Genomic DNA, 21,356 nt, shown 5'->3' with positions numbered 1-21,356 from the left:
ATGTTATAGCAGAGTGCTACATTCAAATGTGAATTTAAGCATTGTGCAGTATGGCTATAGCTGGGCACTATGTATCTTTCCACGTAACTTAAGATGCCGTTTGCTTTTTTGGTTGGCGTTCTTGTCTAATCATGAGTTTATCCACTAAAATTTCCATGTCTTTTTCACAGGAACTGTTGTCTAGCCATGACTTTCCTGTTCTATACTTTTTTAGGGTATAGAACTTCAGTTTAGTCATATTAAATTTTTACTGGATTCAGTCCATAATACTAGCCTGTCAAAGTCATTTGGAATTTTGACTGTTATCCAGTGGATTAGTTATTCCTACCTCTACGCCTGCCTTACCTCAGGTCATGTCATCAGATATTTGAAAAGCATGCTACATATACCTTCATCCAAATCATTGGTAAAAATGCCAAAGAAAATAGGACCAAGGACACATACCTGGTCCTAAAATGAGCAATCACTCCATTAAAGACTTCCCTTTATCAACTAATAACTATCAGCCTATTAATGAATTTTCTTTGGTTTTCCATCATTTTATCAGTTTGAAATTCATCTTTTTAAAGTTTTTAAAATTAATTTATTTTGATTTATCAACAATCACTTTCACACGCCTTTGAGTTTAAAATTTTTCTCCCCCTCCCTCCCCACTACCCTCCCCAAGATGGCACACAATCTGATATAGGCTATACGTTTACATTCCGATTAAACATATTTTCACATTAGTGATGTTGTAAGTAAGAATTAGAACCAATAGGAGGAACCACCAGAAAGAGGAATTGAAATTCATTTTACTGAGCTGTTATGTAGCCTCCATCACTGCATCTTGTTTGCAAGGATAGCATTAGAAAGTTTATTATATGCTGTCCACCTCCAGATAGAGAACTGATGGACTCTGAGTGCAGATTGAAGAATTTTTTTCTTTTTCTTTTTCTTGTTTGTCTCTCCCTCCCCCCCAACAACATGGCTAATGTGGAAATAGGTTTTGCATAGCTTCATGTGTATAATTGGTATCATCATATTTCTTACCTTCTCAATGCATGAGGGAGGAGTGGAGAAGGGAAAGAATTGGGAACTGAAAATTTTTTAGAAAAGAAAAAACATTAGAAATTTTATTATTATGTTCTGCTGAAATTATATCTGTAGTATTTCCACAATCTTCTAGTCTAGCTATTCTATCCAAAAACAAAACAAAACAAATAAGATTAATCTGGAATGTCTTTTTTTTTTTTGCTTCTTGCTGCAGTAATTTCTTGACGTAGCCTTGCCCCTTTTAAACTCTCTTTTCTAGCAGAAAAAGATAGTTAAGGAAAACCACTTTAAAAATGAGTCAGCATATCCAACATTCTGTTTATTCTCTTAATTCTCTGCCTTCTCTCCTAAGAGCAGGAAAGTGTGTCATCATCAGTTCCCTGGGACCAGTATTGATCATTGCAGTTAATCTGAGTTTGTCTTAGTGTTGTTTTCATTTACATTATTGTCATCATGTATGTATGTTATCTTGGTTTTGTCTGCTTCACTTGGCACCAGTCTATCTAAGCGTTCCTATATTTCTCTGAGTTCTCACAGTCATCATTTCTTACAGCACAGTGGTATTCAATGCAGCTGTATTATTATATTATATAATACATTGTATTTTTACAATTTATTTATCTATTCCTCAGTGCTTTTTTTATTTTTTTGCTACTACAAAATGTGCTACTATGAATATTTTTATATAGATGAGACCTATTCTTTTTTTAAGATTTCAGTAATACTTTTATATCCCTGTCATTTCCTAATAACTGCTCTCCACAGTAGGATCCCTTCCCTCTTTATAACAAAGTACAGTTAAGAAAAACAGATTAACATGTGGACCATATTTGGTACATTTCCTCATTCATGATCTCTAGTTTACTATTTTATCTGCCAAGAAGAGAGAGGTCTATTTGTTTATTAGTCCTCTAGAATCAAAATTGGTTGTTGCATTGATCTGAGTTACGTTATCGTGGTTGTTGTTTATATATTATTCTCTTGGTTTTGGTTGCTGGTATGGGGGTAGGGAGAGTGCTTCTTATTTTGGCTTTAAGCTAATTATTTGACATTTTAAGTTTTTACAAAAAGTGAACTTATTCTTTACAGCAGAGAGTTAACTTTTGTCTTGTGCTGCCTTCATTATCAAATGCTTCATAGATTAATTGAGGGAGAGGGGTTAACTATATCCTAAAACAGTCGATTATTTTTGTACTTCTGGAAGTGAAATTCATCTTGTAAGGGTTCCAGACAGACCTCTTTTCTTCTAATTTTTGTGCTTGAGCAGCTTGTGTTATAGAAAAGCTCTACATTTAAATTTGAATTTAAGTTTTATGCAGTATGAGTATATCTTTGTCTTTCTCATAGAACTAACAAATTGAATTTTAAAATTATGCCATGTCCTGCAAGAACCAGAATTTCTAGCATGGAGTAATTTTAGTCCCCTAACAGAAGACGTGCAAAAAATTAATTTCTAAAAGAGTGTAGTATTTAAAATAGTCCCAGAGGGTATTCATGCATTAGATAGAGGTTTGTAGTACAAGTCCAACTCTCTGAGATCCTGTGATTTGATGAAATCAAATTAATTGAATTATTTTGAATGGAAGCACTAAAAACCACTCAATTTCAGATTTGGAAGGAACATCAGAACCTGTAACTAAACAAAAATTTCTTCTACGCTCTATCCAGCATAGTGGTATTTTAGCTTTTGCTTGAAGACCTCCGGTGATGAGAAACCTCCCCCATCTGTCCTAAGACAGACCATTCCTTTTTTGCAAAGCTCTAATTATAAGTCAGCCTGTTCCCATTGCTCCTAGCTTTGTATTCTGAGGCCCAGAAGAACAAGTGTAATTAATCCTTCAACACCTGACAGCCCTTCAAATGTTCCACAATAGTTATAACATCCCCTACCCTCCATCTCCAGGTTTAACGACCAGATTTCTTCAGTGGATATTCCTTCCCATTTCCAGGCCATTTATCTTATCAATGACCTTCCTAAAGTATGGTGCTCAGAACTAAATGTAATATTCCACTGTGGTTTGATTAAAGAAGAGATGTAGTTGACAATATCACATTCATAGCCTTAAACATAATGTTCCATCACCATCCGGCCTCTGCGCACACACACACACACACACACACACACACACACCGCTTTCTTTTTGGTGTGTTTTTGGATTTTTCCATTAAAAAAAATAGATGTATGTTTTACATGTTATTTCCCAATGTTTACCATAGTCTTTAGTCTATGTGAAATAATATACTTTTGTGATGAGTAAATAATTATTTCAAAGAGAGAACTCAGAGGAACAGGTAAAACTAATATAAGCAAGATATAGAGACATTTTAAGTAGCAGAAATATAGAAAAACCAAAAAAAATACCACCACCTTCTAAATCCAGAAAATATGATCTGCTTTATTTATCAGTGGGATTCATGAATATTGTTATTGATGCAGGGGAAAGACTACTTACTGTGTTTGCTTTCTGTGAATGGTTTAGCAGCTGCACATAGCATGAAACCCAGCAAACTAAGACATCATGAAAGTGTACTTGCAGAATATATTGGCAAGACAAGAGAATTTTTCCAGAGAAAATGAAGATGAACTTAGTAAGCGAAAGCAGACTTTTAAAAAAAACCATGTCTGGGATGTCACAAGGGTGGCTAGCAGTTGTGTAAAGTTGCTTATAGAATTACTAATTGTAAAAAGCCTTCCATCTGCAGTGTTCGTCCGTCTGGAAAATTCCTCCATATATTTAAATTCCTGCTGTATCTGACTTTGACTCTTCTGGGGTAGGGGGGAAAAATGTCGTGGAACCACTTACCCCAAATTAAACAATGGAGACCAGTTAGACTTAGGAACTTTTTAGCAACCCAGAGAAAGAAAATGAGTATAAAATTGTGGAGCTGATCTCACTTACCTCATCTCCTGCTTGAGCTCCATCCATACTGTGATATCAAATCTCCTGTGGAAATGTTGGCCTGTATACTGTGGCTTCTCATTAAGGTGGAAGTATTCTCAGAGTTGCCCATATCTCTCAACTAATGGCCTTAGAACTTATGTGGAGACCTTCATGAAGCTACTATTGTCTGAAGGTATTAAGTTCTTTGTTTTTAAAATCAGTTCCTTTAAACTAAATAGGACTGATGCTATCCTTTCTTAGATCACTCTAGAGAATGGACTGGGCATATTTTTTTATTTAATTTTTTTGTTTTTAGGTGAGGCATTTGGGGTTAAGTGACTTGCCCAGAGTCACACAGCTAGTAAGTGTTATGTGTCTGAGGTCGGATTTGAACTTAGGTCCTCCTGACTCCAAGGCCAGAGCTCTATCCACTGCATCACCTAGCTGCCCCCATATTTTTTTATTTTTAAAAAATGTTAGTGCCACCTACAGCAATTGCTGTGAATGGTTCTGTTTGCCGATAATATATTGAGCAGGAGAATTGTCCGTTTGGTTGAAGATCTTTGAGATCAGTTGAGACACTAAATTTAATTTTGCGTTATAAATAGATAAAGCAGTAGAGGTGGACTTAAAGACGCCCATTTGCACATATGTGCAATACGCTGTTGAAAATAGTTATTTCAAGTTAGGGAAAGAGGGGAAAAGAAGGAGCTTGGGGTAAACAGCTTCAGTTTTCTCAGTGAAGAGTAAGGCAAGGGGTTGTACAGAGGTGGGAAGGGAAGGCTTAAAACAGTTACTGTGGTGAGATAGAGAACTAACTGGGGGAGCAAAAGGATAGCCTTGCTGCAGTGAGGACCCAGTTGAGATAACGTAAATTGGTAATGACTTTGTTCAGTGGCGTTTACCAGTAAATAAATGAGTAGGAGCAGATGAGGCAGGTGATGGAAGTAATTTAGGGTTGAGCGTTTGATAAGGCAAAGGCTGAATAGGACAAGGGGGGAAGGAATTTGAGATAGAGGACAGTGTGGTATTGAATCGGTTAACTGCAGAGTCAAAATTAGGAAGTAAGAAAAATGAAGCCAGGGCAGCTAGTTCCTATCTTACTTACTTGCCTGCTCAACTGAGGTTTCAACTCTCCATTAGCCATTTTTGTTTTATCGTTTCTAATGCAGAGAGGTTTCTTCTTGGTCAAAGGGATGGGAAGCAAATTTAAAGTCAGCAACTCTGCTTTTCTCTTTTATTTTCCAATCCCCTTTCCCCAAGCAGCAGTCCTATCTCATCTTTTATTTTACTTTTCCCCCCAATACAGTTTTTTAACTTTATTTTTTTTATTTTTAAAATCTTTGAAATTTAAATATCAGTTCTAATTTCTCTCCCTCCCTCCACCTCCCACTCCAGTTATACATATTTTTTAAACTCAATAACATTTTTGTTATTTTTAGTTTTCCTTTGTGGTGTCAGTTCATTCTCAGCTTTTCAACACTATTCTTATAGGACCATGGTGCGCTTTGGCATTTATCCTCCATCATGCTACCTTGCTTTCCTCTCCTGTCCATCTTTTAAAAAATCTTGTCTTACACATGGTAAGCACTCAGTAAATATTAGTTGGCTGACTGAATGGTGATTTGAACATTAAAAATCATACCATGAAATACTTAGAAGGGAAGCTACTATTTGTAGCTAGGAGTAGGAGATGAATTCTTAACCAAACAAGAGAGAGAAGCAATTAGCAACATTTAATTATGTGAAACTGAGAGGCTTTTGCACAACAAAATTAATATATGTGGGGCAAGGAGAGATCAACTGGGAAAAATATTTGTGTCAAATATCTAGGATGTGAGTTTGATATCTAAGATATATAGATAACTTACAGAAGAAATATAAGTGGTGCAATGGATAGAGTATTGGGCCTGGAGTCAGGAAGATTCATCTTTCTGAGCGCCAATCTAGCCCCAGACACTTAATGGCCAGTGTGACTTTGGGTTAGTCACTTAACCTCTGTTTGCCTTAGTTTCCAAAACTTCTCTAAAATAGGAATAATATAGCAGCACTTACCTCCCAGGCTTGTAGTGAAGATCAATCAATAGAATATTTGTGAAGTACTTAACACAATGCTCTCTACATAAATGTTAGCTATAATTATTACTGTTATTAAGTATATGAGTCCCAAGACTATTCCTGAGTAGATGAGCAGTTACAGGATGTGAACAAACTGTTACCAAAAGAATAATTTCAAACTGCTAACTACCACCTGAAAGATTATACCAAATCGTGAGGTGGCATAGTGTCCTGGGCCTGGAGCCAGGAAAACCTGAGTTCACATCCTACTTCAGACAGCTGTGTGATCCTGGGCAAGTCACCTCTCTCAGACTGCTTTTTTCTGTAAAATGCGGATATAATAAAAGCACCTACTGTGCTCACAGAGTCATTCTGAGCATCAAATGAAGCAGTATGCCTGAAGCTGTTTGTGAACCTTAAAGTTTTATATACATTTTTAAAATAGAGAATGCTCCAAATCACTAGTGATATGAAAAATGCGCATCCCACAATCTTCAGGTTTCATTTCACCCACCAGGTTGACAAGGATGACAAAAGAGGGGAAAATTTGTTTTTCTTGGCAGTTTTGTTGTTATTGTATTAAATTGCTCTCTTAATTCACTCAGCATCAGTTCATGCAAATTCTCCTAGGTTTGTCTGAAACTTTTCCTTTCCTCATTTCTTATGGTGCAATAATACTGTATTACGTTTACATTTACATTTCAAATGCTGTTTCGCTGTTCCATACTAGGTGGGCATCCTCTTAGTTATCCATTTTTTTGCTACTACAAAAAGAGCTGCTATAAATATTTCTGCATATAAAGGCCCTTTTGCTCTTTCTTTGTGTTTAAGGTATACAGCTAGTAAGTTGTATTCTTAGATTAAAGGGGATGTACAACTTAATGATTTTAAGGGTTTAGTTCCAAATTGTTTTCCAGAATCGCTGGACCAATCCATAGCCTCCACAGAAATGCATTAATGTGTCTATTTTTCCACTACCCTTCCAACATTCCTCATTTTCCTTTTTTTTTTTTTTTTGGCATTCTTGCCAATCTGAAGTCCATAAGTGCCTTTTTACGTGCAAATTTCTTAAGACAAGAAAAGATGTGTAGAATGCAATAATAAGTCTTTGCAGGTTAGCTCATTAATCAAGAAGTTTGAGATCTGTGTATGTGGCCTTTTCTTTTTGTTGGGAAAAAAATATTCGGACTCTTGAAGTTTTTTGACTATCCATATTTTGATGTCTTAGAGATAGGGTTTTGCAATCTTGTTGACTTCTTTTTCCTTCCTTCCCTTTCTTATAGGTAATTTTGGTGCCTCTTTCCAGTGCCAGTCAATACATCATGACCACATCTGTAATGAGGACAGTGATAAGGTGAGGTCTCTGTTGATGTCTGCTTGGATGAAATGCATGATGCCCTTGTTTCTGTTTTTACTCGTATATATGACTTAGTGGTGAGCACCTGCCTAAGGGATGAAAATGAAGGGATGTGGCATGCTTATTTAGCCTATTTCCTATATGTCAGCTACTCCAGAAAATCTAATTTTAATTCCTAAGGGATGAATAGAGTTCCTTCTGTGTCCTCATACATGTTGCCTTCATCACTGTGTCCTGTTATGTAATGTCCTAAGAATAATGCCTTAGAATTAATTTGATGTAGGGCTATTTTTCATGCTAACAATATTTGCCCTCCTAGTATTGAAAACGGTTTCTGAAATCTGTTATTACATAATTGGAGATACCCTTCAGGGTTTTCTTTTTTTAATTTAAAATGATTTATTTTTTATTATGAAGTCATACATCAACAAGTAGGAACACTTCTATGTACAAAGGAAAACAGAAAAAAAGGTTTATATACTATGACTTTCTATTCGAAAAAGGGTTTGTGTGTGTTTTTATCAAACATTAAAATTATATTATTGTATACAAAAGTTCCCTGCTTCTCTGTGCCTTCTTCGGAACTTCCTTCTCTTCAGAGTATTTTAAAATATTTTGTTAACATTATTTAAAAAAATTTTTTTTCATATCATTATTACTATCCATCCACTCATTCCAAAGCTCTTCTACTGCATAAAAACCCTTACATGTAATAAATATGTATAGTCATGCAAAACAATTCACATATGGGCCACGTCTAAAAATGTACCTCTAGTCCATTGCCTCCCGTCCAAGAGGCATCAGTATTCTGGAGTCGTGATTGCTTAGATTTCTTAATTCTTTCTGAGTTCTTTTCCTTTTACAATGCTGTAGTCACTGTGAATCAGTTCATGTAAGTCTTCCTTAGCTTTCTCCAAATCTACCCTTTTTGTCCTTTCTCCCATAATTTGTTAAGCTACTTTCCAATTAATAGAAACTTTGTTTCCAGTTCTTTGCCACTACAAAAAGAACTGCTACAAATGTTTTGGCACATATGAAAAGAAGGAAGAAAAAAGGAAAGAAATAAACACATATTTATTAAGTATCTATCCTGTGTGCAACACACTGTGTTAAGCCTTTTATAATTATTATTTCATTTGTTCCTTACAACAATCCTGGGAGGTAGGTACTATTAATTATCTCATTTTATAGTTGAGGAAACTGAGGCAGAAATTAAGTGACTTCCCCAAGGTGACACAGATAATATGTGTCTGAAGCAGGATTTGAACTCAGGACTTTTTGAGTCCAGACACAGTTCTGTATCTCCTGTACCGCATAACTGTCTCTGTCTTTGATTTTTAGGTAGATATGCCTAGTAGTATTCTCACTGAGTCAAAAAGTAGACAGATTTTAGTGGGAATAGTTAAAGATTATTTTCCTGAATAGCTGGACTGATTCATAGTCCCACCATAGTGGATTAGTACACTTGTGCTCCCACACCTCCTGGAGCAATTGCCATTTTCTTTTTTTTTCTTTGTTCTCTTTTCAATCCGACGGGTGTGATATAGAACCTCAGAGTTGTTTTAATGTATATTTTCTTACAACTAGTGATTTGGAGCACATTTTAATAATAATAATAACAACAATAAAATTAGGTATAATTTATATTTCTATAATTTATAATATAATTATCAAAATATAATTTGTATAATATACATTCTACATAATATATATTCTATATGTTAAAATAAAAATAATAAAAATCACCATTTATACAGTGCACTAAAATTTGTAAAGTGCTTTGCATGTGTATATTATTTTATTTTATCTGATACCTGTGGCTGTTAATTTTGTTTATGTGAAAGGCTTTATGTAATCAAAATTGTCTATTTTATCTCTTGTGATCTAAATCCCTTGTTTAGTGAAGAATTTGTACTTCATCTGTAGATGTTAAAGAGCAGCTGAGTGGCACAGTGGATAGAGTTCCAGGCCTGGAGGCAGAAAGACTCATCTTGAGCTCAAATCTGGCCTCAGACACTTACTAGCTATGTGACCCTGGGCAAGTCACTTAACCCTGTTTGCCCTAGTTTTTTCAGTTGGAAAATGAGCTGGAGAAGGAAATGGCAAACTACTCCAGCATCTTTGCCAAGAAAACCCCAAATGGGGTCACAGAGAATCAGATACGACTGAAAAGGAGCTGAATAAAATAGTTGTTAAAAGATATCTCCTTGCTTTGTCTTCTTATTTGGGTATGAGAAGAGAGTACCTTTTCTATTTAGATCATGTATCCCTCTGATGCTTAATATGGTATATAGTGTGAGCTGTTAGTCTAAACCTAATTTCCGCCAGACTGCTTTCTAATTTTTCAAATTTTCTAGCAGTTTTTGATCAACTACTAAGTCCCATGCTGATAGTTGAGAGGCTTGTGTTTATTGAACACTATGTTACTGTGACTGATTGCTTCTGGATCTTATTCGCTTAATATGTTCTAATTAACTTTTCAATTTTTTTTTAAACCAATACCAAAGAGTTTTGGTGATTACTGCTTTGTAGTATAATTAGGCATCTGGTACTGCTTGGCCTCATTGGATACTATTTTTTCTTCTTTATTTCCTTTAATGTTTTTGACCTTTTACTCCTAGATGAATTTTTGTTATTATTTTGCCTGGTTTTATAAAGTAATACTTTAGAAATTGGATTGGGATAGTATTAAATCTATATATTAATTTAGGAAGTGTTGTCATTTTTATTATGTTAATCCAGCCCAACCTTGGAACAATTAACCTCTTTCCAGTTATTTAAGTCTTCATTTCTTTCTATAAATAAGTATTTTGTATATGAATTCACATGATTTCCTTGTGTGTCTTGTAAGTGTAGTTATTTTGAATATAATTTCTTTTTCTTTCTCTTCCTGTTATGTTTGTTTTGTAATGTATAGAAAGATGACTTTTGTGAGGTTATTTTAAATCTTGCTGCTTTTCTGGAGTTTTTAGTTAATTTTGTTTCTTTTTTTTAACCTGTGCTTATTTCCTTAATTTCTTTGCTGGCATTATTGCTATAGCTAACATTCCAAGAACATTATCAAATAGTGCTGATGACAGTGGACATCCTTGCTTTACCCCTGATCTTACTGGAAAGGCCCTAAGGATTGTTCTATTTTAGGTAAATAAAAGAATATTTTACATATTCTTTGTTTTAGATAGATACTGTTATCCATATTAAATTTTGTTCAGCAATTCATTGATTTTTTTTTTTACTTTCAGTTTTATCTCTTTAATTTCACAATTTCCATTTGTGCAATAAGTTGGGGTTTTTCAATTTTTGTTTTTCTGATTTATTTTTTAAAGTTGCATGCCCATTTTATTTTTTTCTTTCTTATGTTGACAAAGATAGATCTAAATTTTCCTGAAATATTTGCTGTCATTATATCTTAGAAGTTTTGGCCATGTTGTTTCATTGATGATATTTTCTTTGAAAGGTTCTTTGAAGTTTTCTATTATTTTTGTGTGGTGTTTTTTTTACTTCCATATTCTTTTGGATAATATTTTGTTCATTTAACTTTGAATCCTTTCTTTACATACCATTTGTTGATTAAAATTTTTATTCTGTTGTGGTCAGTGAGATGTGTTTAACATTCCCCTGTTTCTTCATTTGTTTGAGTTTTTGTATGATAATACACGTAAGCTGTTTTTGTAATGTTTCTATGCACACCTTAGAAACATGTACACTCCTTGATTCTCATTTAGTAATAGCCAGTGTTAACATAACTAGCTTTCAGAAATGTTTTACAGGTCCTTCATTTCTATTCTTTATCTTTCTGTTTGAATGTTCTAGGTCATTAATGGGCCACTACTGTGGGGTTGCCATCTGCTATAACTTTGCCATTTATTTCTCTTTGCAGTTTGATTATCTTTCATTTTAGGTACTTAGATGCTGCATGTATGTTAAGTATTAATGTTATATCATTATCAGTTATTTCATTATCAATACATTAATCATAATACATTTTTCCTTGCTTTTCTCTTTACCATCTTGTTGTTGTTGTTGTTCGCTTTCTCTGGAATCATTATGACTGTTCCTGCTTTTTTGCATTTGTTTGAGACATAATAAATTCTGTTTCATCCCTTCATTTTTCCTCTATGTGAATACATGTTTCAAGTGAGTTTCTTTTACGAAGGATTTATTTTTGGATTCTGTGTTCTATTCCATCCTACTACTCTTCTCTCTTTTTTTTAAATGAGTGATTTTAATCTAATTTATGTTCACTGTTATGATGTTGGTTGTCAGTCAGTTGATAAATATTTATTAAGCACCTACCATGTGCTGGGCACTGTGTTAAGTGCCGAGGATTCGAAGAGGCAAAAGACAGTCCCTGCCTTCAAGGAGTTTGCAGTCTAATGAGGGAGACAACAAGCAAACAAATATTTATCAACAAGCTCTGTACAGGATAAATAGAAGATAATTAACAGAGGAAAGGCACTAGAAGTAAAAAGTATTGAGAAGGGTTGTAGAAGATGGGATTTTAGTTGTGTCTTAGAGGAAGTCAAGGAGGTCAGTAGGAAGAACAGAGCAGGGAGGGCATTTAAGATATGGGGGGCAGCCAGAGAAAATACCCAGAGCCAGATCTATGAAATGGGAGGTCTTGTGGGTGGAACAGCCAGGATTGAAGAGTACATGTTAGGAAGTAAGGTGTAAGAAGACTGGAAAGGTGGGAGGGTGTTAGGTTGTATGCCAAACTGGGCATTTTATCTTGTATCTGCTCCTAGAGGCAATAGGAAGCCACTGGAGTACTGAGAGGAGTGGTGACCTGAGCTTTAGGAAAATCACTTTGGTGGCTGAATAGAGGATGGAATGGAATGGGGAGAGACTGCACTTGACCCATCAGCAGGCTGTTGCAGTAGTCCTGGTATGAGGTGATGAGGGCCTATGTCAGAGGAAAGAAGGGAGCATGTAGGAAAGATTTGCAAAGTTGAAATTGACAGGCTTTAGCAACAGCTTGTATATGGGAATGAGGAATAGTTAGGAGTCCTGAATAAGTCCTAGGTTGTGAGCCTAAGGGACTGAGAGGATGGTACGGCCCTCTGTAGTAACGTGGAAGGTAGGAGGTGGGGAGAGTTGCATAGGTTCCCAAAATGGGCAATATCACTTCCGGGGGCAGGGCGCTGGCACAATGAGGGGGTGGTAGTAGCTTCAAATGCAGTTGAGTGGTGTTGAATAAAAATAATAGGGCGATGGAAGCATAAGGAAAGAAGAGAAGAAAATTTTGAAAAACTGTTCTTACGTGGTTTATCTGTTGTATAACAGAGTTAAAATTATAGTGTTTATATTATTTTCCAAATAAACACACAAACCCAAGTTATAACTGATCAGTGGTCAAGTCAGGCCAAGAGGTCTTAACAAGTTGGCAGGCAACCATCAGGAAGTCCAGCATGCAATGTCAAGAATATGTGCATGCAATGACTTGTTTACAATATGAATACCATATGGTTATATAACATAATATTACATCGTCAAAATTTCAATGCTTGAAAAACCCCACAAATTTACAATAAATTATTAAATTTCAGATGCATCATTTTTTAAAAATTATTTTTTGAAATAATGCAGGTTTTTTTAGACCATTAAAGGGTTAAAGAAAGTAGGTTTCCAGAGGGGAGCTGAGTAATTTTTTTTTAAAGGGGGCAGTAGGCCCAATAAGTTTGGGAACCTCTGGTTTAAGGGGAAAGAGAATAAGCCCTGTTTTGGACATAATGATATTGTATTTTTCTGTCCATCATATCTCTCTTATAATTTTTCCTTTTCTTTTTCCTTCCTTATCCCCTTTACAAGGAAGAATAAGCTAGGGGGAAAAAAGGAGTGGGATCTGTAGTAGTAATCTATTACTGAAGTGATCTGATTTCATTCCTCTGCTAGTCTTCTCTTTACTTAGCTCAGATCCTGATCACTGGTTTTTGACATTTTATTTCTGTCCTTTTTAGCCCTCCTCAGAATTTACCTTCTTGATTATCTTACAGCCTAGGATGAGAACAAATAAGGAAAATGAGCTAGTCAAAAGTAGAGAGAAAGCTGATCACCCCACCTCGACTTCACAAAAAGGAGGTTTTGAGGTTTGAGGTTTTGTTGTTTTTTAAAAATTATTGCAGGATTTTCTCTCATTATCTACCTGTTATAATTTATGGAATTATAGATGCAAAGTGACTGACCTTGCATCTGATGATTAATGACATTCATTTGTTTGTTTTACAGTTTTATTTGATACATTTTAATTGTATACAACTTTAATTGTTTATTAATGCACATGCTACTGGTTTAATGATTAGGTTAGCATCATTGGTTTGCCAAATATAATTTTTATATTGTCACTCTTAAAAAAAAAAGGAAGTTGACACATTTAATAAGTATTGTATTGCTTTTGAGCTGGAAACTCATGGGTCACCTGATTTTATGAGTAGACTCAGAGAATAAAAATGAGAATATAATTAGCACATTGAAATGGAAAAAAAATAATTGGGATATTGAAAATTAATTCATAGTAAGGTCAGTGCTGGGGACACCAATCAATATTCTGTTAATAACCTGATCTGTTGGATCATGAAAAAAATACCATATAAGCTGGCTGTGGGATATAACACTTGGAAAATGATTTTACTCATTCCTTTCTGAAGAGGAGTTGATCAGGGGAGTTGAGGCCTTAATTAGAAAAGGGGGCCTGATGGCAAGTTAGTTAAAAAGAGTTCTTAACAACTCATCTATACTGCTGAAGTTAGATCCCTTTCAGCAGAACCAGATATCTCCCCTGTGGATGAAGTTACTCTCAAAGTTGAACAGGGAAGCAATGCCTGTAGGCAGGGCTGAAAGTAGGTATATCCTTACAGAGGGACATTTCAAGTCAGGAAATGTTTCTCGTAAAGTACCTTGTCCTTCCAGGGAACAAAAGTGGAAAGTTAGCAAAGATAAATAGCTTATTGACCTCTCTCAGAAGATCAGCTTTTGGACTTGCACAAGATTTAGGGGAAAAAAACAAAACAAAAAAACACAGCCAGCTTATGCTCACATGGCAGATCTGCTTGCAAAAGTTAGAGGCATGTTTTGATGTCCATGAATTGACAAGACAAGCTTATGATTCCTTTGTTAAGACTATCATTTGGTAAAAAGGGGAAATGCCTACCGATTTTGTAGGGCTTGTGAATGCTGAATTAAGGAGACTGATAAAGAGGAGAGTAGTAAAGCTGGAGGAAGCAGATGAGGTTAGCCTGGAACAAATGAGTAATGACTTGAGATATAGCTGAGAGAAAAAACAATGTCTACTTGTTGTCTATTTGTACTTACCTCCACAGTTTCAAACGTATGGACAAAAGTATGCAGAATGGATTGGGAACACAAAACTGTCTGAGGGCACTTACCCTGAGAAGGTTCAACCTCACCTAGCCCTAGGGCATCCTTTCCTGGATGGGCTACTTACAAGGACATAACAAAAGAGTTGCACTGATAATATTGATTCTAATACAAAAGTTTACAGAGATCTGTTGTAAGATGGCACTGTAGGGGGAGAAAAAAACACTGTGTTAGTGAAGACAAAAGACAAAGAAGACAGAGGATGATCATAACAGTCTTAGGCAAAATCACCACAAAGTAAAAGAAGCAGTGTTGTCTTATGTTACAACTGTGGTCCATATCAACACATGAGTGAGAAATACACCTGAAAGAAGACTGTAGAATTGGCATGTGAGAAACCCAATTCCAAGGAATGAGTATTTGGTAAATACATTTTTAAAAAAGAATAATAAAGGCAAAAGGAAAGGGACAAATATTTGATGGATGAGCAGTTAGTAATATGTGAAATTATAATTTTTATTCATAATTATTTTTTAAATATAGCACATTAAATATTATGCAAAATAAATGAAAACAAAAATGTATCTTTAAAAAAAGTCTATTGTGTGAATGAACGATGAATTTCTTGCCAGTAGAAAAAAAAAGAATTAGTATTTGGAAATAAAGATGGGTTCAAGGATGGAGCTCATCCCAAAATAGCAAGAACAACCTCATCAGTCAGATCACAGCAGTTTTCGATAAAAATATGACCATCATGATACAAGCAGAGAAGAGTAATTATTTTTCATTTAAAAAATGTGAATTAGATGGCCATAAATAGGACAAGTGCCCTTGAAAGAAAAATTATCACTTGGTTCAGAGGAAGCAGATATCCACTGTTGAGAAACACCAAGCTTTTTTTTTTTAAATCAAGGATTGGGAAAAAGATGATAAAGTTTTATTGAAAAATTTTAGTGTTTAGAGAATATAAGAGAGACTTGAGAACCAGATAGAAAAAACTTAAGTGTGAGATATCTCAGCTGAAAAAGAAATTGAAAAGTGAGGTAAAACAAAGGTCTGCATTTGTAAGAAATAAAGATATTCGTATTTTGGATATAAAGAAACAGATACTAGAAGGAGCTATCAGATTGAAATAAAAGAACTTCTAAAATATGTTTGAAAGATAACTTCTACTTTAAAAAGACAGAAGTGGAAGCCTAGCTTTCTTCCTAGTTAGTCTAGAGAGTGTCTACCAAAGGTGTTACTTCAAGTAAAACAGATGCTGAGGATAGAAACCCATTACGGACTGAGGAGGTTCCTGGTTCCGTCAAAGAGAGGGATGAACACAGAGGCAGAACTTTTCTTGCCTACCACCTTAGTTGTAAAGCTCCCAGCATAAAGAGACAAGCCTTAGAGTTTAGAAATACTAGTGATGAGTTCATGTCATTAATCAACTTAGGTGTAGATGTAGAATAGTCAAAATATGCCACGAAAGAATTAGTGGATAAACATTTATTAAACACATACTATGTGCCAGCCACTGTGTTAAGTTCTGGGGATACAAAGAAAAGAAAAAAAAATACAGTCCCTGCTGTCAGGGAGATCACAGTCTAATGGGGGATACAACAAGTGAACAACTATGTACAAGCAGTATATGTACCGGATCAATTGGAAGAACCAACAGAGAGAAGACATTGTTACTAAGGAGGATTGGGAATGGTTTCTTGCAGATGATGGGATTTTAGCTGGGACAAAGTGAGGAAATGGAGATCAGAAGAGAGAGAATTCCAGGAATGGGAAATAGCCAGTGAAAAGACCTAGAGTCAAGAGATGGAGTTTATTTGAAGAACTGCAAAGACTAGATCATAGAGCACTGGGGAGGAGGGCAGGAGAAAGTCATAGCAAGTCTGGAGATGCTGGAAGGGGCCAGGTTAAAAAATGCTTTGAGTGCCAATAATGGATTTTATATGTGGTTGCAGAGGTGACAGGAAGTCACTGGAGTTTATTCGGTAAGATAGAAGAGGGGTGACAAGCTCAGGCTTGTACTTTAGGAAGATTAGTTTGATAGCTGAATGGAGAATAGACTGGAATGGGGAGAGACTTGAGACAGGGAGATTAATCAGCAGACCATTTCAGTAGTCTCCAGTTGTCCAAGAATGTGGCAATGAAGGCCTGAGGTGGTGGCAGTGTTGGAGGAAAGGAATGCATAAGAGACATGTTACAAAGGTAAAATGAATAAGATTTGGAAATAGATAGGGGGAGGGTGAGAGAATGAGGAGTTAAGGATTGTGAGCCTGGGTCACTGAGAGGATAGTGGTCTTGACAATAATAGGATAGTTAGGAAGAAGGGATGGTTTGGAGCAGGAAAGATAATGAGTTTGGTTTTGGACATGTTGAGTTTAAAACATCTATGTTAGAAATAGGCTTGACACCAAAAATTTAGTATCAAGAAAATTTATTACAGAGAAAGTCCAGAGGACTTAGACGTTTCTGGCCAGAAGCAGGCTCCACCCCTCTTCAGGAGGGGTGGGCCGTGGGCGCAAGGGCAAGTGTGCTTTTATGCAGTTGAATTCAGCGAGAAACCTCCCAGGCCTGCATTGGGCCATCCCTTCCCAGGTTACACCTTTCCTTACATGTTTGCCCTTGATATGCTCAAGTATGTTCCCCCTCCCTTGGTCATACGTCCCATCACTCATTAATGAGGCTCTAATTTTATGTGGGGTGTGTCAGATAATAGTAATGAAGTTCATTAAGCAGGCACACTAACATTTTTAAGGTGTCCTCAGGTTGACCCTTATCTTGATTTTGGAGTCTTTATGTAACCATCAACTTACTTTTTATTGGCTAAGCCCGAGCCCACCTTACAGTGTACTACTTCCTGGAGCTGTTCTCTAAATCTCTGCATTATTCTACCTGTGGAAACGTAAGCCCTTCTAACTCTAACAGTCTATGAGACATGCGTTTTGAAATGTCTGTTTGGCATTGAAGGTTTGAGACTGGAGGTTAAGGGAGAGGTTATATCTAGATAAGTAGATCTGGGGATTTGCATACAGATGATAATTTCATCCATGGGAGTTGATGAGATCATTAAATGAAATAGTGTGGAGGGAGAAGGAAAACAAGGGCCAGGGCAGAACCTTGGTGGCTACCCACAGTTAGTGGGCATGACTTGGATGAAAATCCAGCAAAAGAGAATGAGGAGTGGTTAGATAAGTAGGAAGAGGAGAGCAATGTCATTAAAAAAAAACCTACAGAGAAGAGATTTTCAAAGTGAAGAGAGTGATCAACAGTGTCAAAGGCTGCAGAAAGGTCAAGAAGGAATTGAGAAAAGCCTGTTGGATTTGATGATTTGGGGAGAGCAGTTCTAGGTATATAATGAGGTTGGAAGCCAGACTGCAGAGAGTTAAGAAGAGAATTAAAAGAAAGGAAATTGAGACACCCGATTATAGAAGACCCTTTCAAGGAATTTAGCCACAAAAAGAGATACCGAACAATAGCTAGCAGAGATAGATTAAATGAGCATTTTTTGAGGATGGGGGCTACATGAGCATGTTTGTAGAGAGTAGGAAAAGTAGTGAGTAGACAGGGAGAGATTAAAGATTAGTGAGAAAGAAGGAATGATAAAAGGGATAATCTGCTGGGGAGAAAGCATTGAATGGGAATATTTGTGTACAATCAGGGTTTGCTTTGACTAAGAAAAAGTCCATCTCTTCATATGAGATAGGGGTGAAGGAGGAGATAGTGACAGAAAGCATCTGAATTAGAACTATCCAAACTTTTAATAGGCTAAATTATGATTCAAAAGAAGTACTTATTAGATATAATTCATTGTTAAATTATATAATGTTGTTTTGTACTTTTGATATATGTAGTATTGCACATGTATAATGTTTTATTATTACGTTTAACTGTGAGTACTTATGAGTTCTTAGTCTTGTATTTTTTTGTTATTTGAAAGGACATACTTTGTACTATAGGTGACTTATATGTAATACTAGTAAGAATTTGATGTACTTTGAAGGCACCATAAGTCTTTGAACCATAGTTCCTCCAGAAATTTGTTCAGTTCTATATTTTCCCTTTTGTTTATCCTTCTGTTAGATTTATCCAAAACTCAGAGAGGTATATTAAAGTCTGCTGTCACCATTATGTTACTGTCTTTGTCTTCTTATAGTTCAGATAATATTTCCTCTATAAATATGGATGCTAAGGCAAGTGAAGTGTGATACTGGTTTGTTGCTTATGGTTCCTTTCAGCGTAATATAGTTTCCTTGTTTATCCCTCTATATTTTTTCATTGTTTGTTTTTGCTTTGTCAGATACCATCATTGCAACTCCTGGTTTTTTTGGATTCACTTAATCCATAGTAAATTTTTTCCATCTCCTCAGTTTTTTGTGTATATCTTTGTTTTCTAAATGTGTTTCTTGTAAACAACAGATTGTAGGGTTTTGTTTTCTTATCCAATCTGTCACTGTTTTTTGTTTTATTGAATTGTTTAATTCCTTTCACACTTAAAGTTCTGAATGTCAGGTTTATATTTTCCTCCACGTGTTTGTAATATTGAATTTTTTCCCCCAACTTATTATTGTCCTCCCTTTTCTGCTATAAACACAGACACCTTCAATTACTTTACCTTACTCTTTTTTTAAGATGGCCTTGTTCCCACTGCTTTTCTTCTCCTCATTCTTGATTCCCTCTTCTCCTTTTTTACCCCTTTCCCTTTGAATTTTGCTTATTCATTCCTTCTTCTTTTCTGCTTCTATCTGGTTATATAATTCTTATACCCCCTCCACCTGTCAGGCTTATTCCTCCTTCCTCTCCTCCCCTTGTTCATTACTTGTTCCTACTCTTGTTCATTAGCTTATTATTTATTGCCCCTTTCCAAGGAGGATTTCTCTAACACTCCTCATTATCCATCCTCTCTTTCTGTTTGCTCTAGATCTCATTCTCTGGTTCATGACCCCAATAAACATTTTCTCTGTATTTCTAGTACTAGAAAAAACCTCCAAAGTATCCATTCTAGACTTTATCCTGCAGGCCTTGTAGAACTTGCTTTTCCTCCACTCCTGCCCCCCTCTCATGTACCCTTCCATATTGTAATGTTGTCCCACAAAAGAAGCATTGATTCAGCTGTGAGCAGGGAATTGCCAACTTCTGTCCATAGTACTCCGGGCCCACCTCCTCACTTTTCTCTCCCCAGGACTTCACTTCTTGTGTATATTTAGAAAAAAGTCACTTACTGGTTGGTCTTTTTGCTGTTACTCTGTTCCTGTTGCTATCTTTGACTGATGGCATTTATTCATTCTTCCTGGATTTCTTTTATTAGGGATATTCAAGAAGCAAATATTCTCTTTAGTTCTTATTTTCTTTCTAAAAATATTTCAAAACCACCTCTTTACTTTTCAATGTTCATCTTTTCTCATTTGTGGTGAAACTCAAACTTGCTGGGTAGGTCTCCAGGGCTACATCCTGAGTTCCATGGCTCTTTGGAATGCATTAATACATTTCTTCTATGTTTTCTGGTGGGTGCAGAATAGTCTTAAGTTGTTCAAATTTCCTTTCTTTTGTATTTGAAGGTCTTTCTCACGATCACATGCAAAACACATTATTTCTGAATTTAATTGTTAAACGTAACCACTATGTTTGCACTGGAGTTTGCAGCTTTTGCCTTTTTTTTTTCTGGAGGCAATCTATGAATTCTTTCAATTGATATTTCATTTTCCCTGTTAAGTTCTCTTCTATTCCTTCATTATGGTGTTAAGGTTTTTTTTGTCCTGTCACGTTTTTCTGGCAGACCTATGATCTTCAGGTTGTCTCTTTGTATCCTGTCTTCGAGAACAGTGTTTTACTTCCATAATGAGCATATTTGCTTTTAATGTTATTGCTTTTTGCTTCTCTTCTTCTAAATTCTTCTTCACTTCTATATGCTTACATTCCCAACATGTTGCTCTCTCTTTTATTTCTTTAGTGGGCCTTGCCATCGCAGAGTCCAGTATTTTTATTCTGCCCATTATTTTTCTGTGCAGGCCAGTGGTTTTCATTTCTCTTTTGAACTCCTCAGAAACAGTGTGCTGTGGTTCCATGCTCTGCTTACATATCACAGGGTCCTCTGTCTCATTAAGTGTTGGATCGTTTTCCTTTGTTTTGCAATATTTATTCATAGATGCCTGAACTCATTTACTAGATCTGGAGGTCGTATTTCCTTCTATTGTTAATGTTTTCCCTGTTGATTCATCTGCCTGTGTTCGAGGTCTTTGAGTTTTCTTTTTCCTGAGATCTTTGGTAATTTCGGTCCTCATTTTTTTCCCCCTGATTTCTCCTTACTGGCCTTCTGACTCTGCCCTCTGTCATGGTGGTTTCCTTGGAGGTAGCCACCTGCCATTGCTGGCTGTGTCACTTCCTGAGCAGACTTCCGAAGCCCGGAGCCGGGGTTGCCACTGCACGGGAAAGAAGGAAGAGGGACCAGATGTGGGGTTAGGTTTTGTTGCAAAGTCTCACGTATGTGTCAGGTCCTTGGGTATGTAGTGTGAGAGGTTGGGGAGAGGTGCTCAGTAAGCTCAGGGTCCCTGTGCATCAGTTCATGGATTTTTTTCTTCTTTTGGCTTTTGGGTGTCCTAGACCATGAAGATAGCTAAAGTTGCTTTATCTTTGGTGTATAGTTTCTATTTTGAAGAACTTTGAGAGATCATGAAGATCAGAGAAAATGTGTAGTCTTCCATCTTGTTGCTCAT

The 21,356-nt window shown here is 36.0% G+C and overlaps 1 protein-coding gene across 7 annotated transcripts in view; it reads left to right on the top strand.

Moving 5' to 3' along the window:
* RNF38 (ring finger protein 38) overlaps positions 1-21,356 on the top strand; it is a 202,084-nt gene that overhangs the window by 75,458 nt on the left and 105,270 nt on the right. For all 7 annotated transcript variants that reach the window (XM_021004515.2, XM_021004519.2, XM_078153033.1 and 4 more), the window contains one exon: positions 7,259-7,329. In XM_021004515.2, the coding sequence (XP_020860174.2) occupies positions 7,259-7,329 (71 nt within the window). The remainder of the gene's footprint in view (positions 1-7,258; positions 7,330-21,356) is intronic.

Source organism: Phascolarctos cinereus, unplaced genomic scaffold, assembly GCF_003287225.1.
Source record: "Phascolarctos cinereus isolate Bilbo 61053 unplaced genomic scaffold, phaCin_HiC Scaffold_4;HRSCAF=312, whole genome shotgun sequence".
Lineage (NCBI taxonomy): Eukaryota > Metazoa > Chordata > Mammalia > Diprotodontia > Phascolarctidae > Phascolarctos > Phascolarctos cinereus.
The sequence above is the reverse complement of the archived record's forward strand: the minus strand, read 5'-3'. Positions and strand labels throughout refer to the sequence as shown.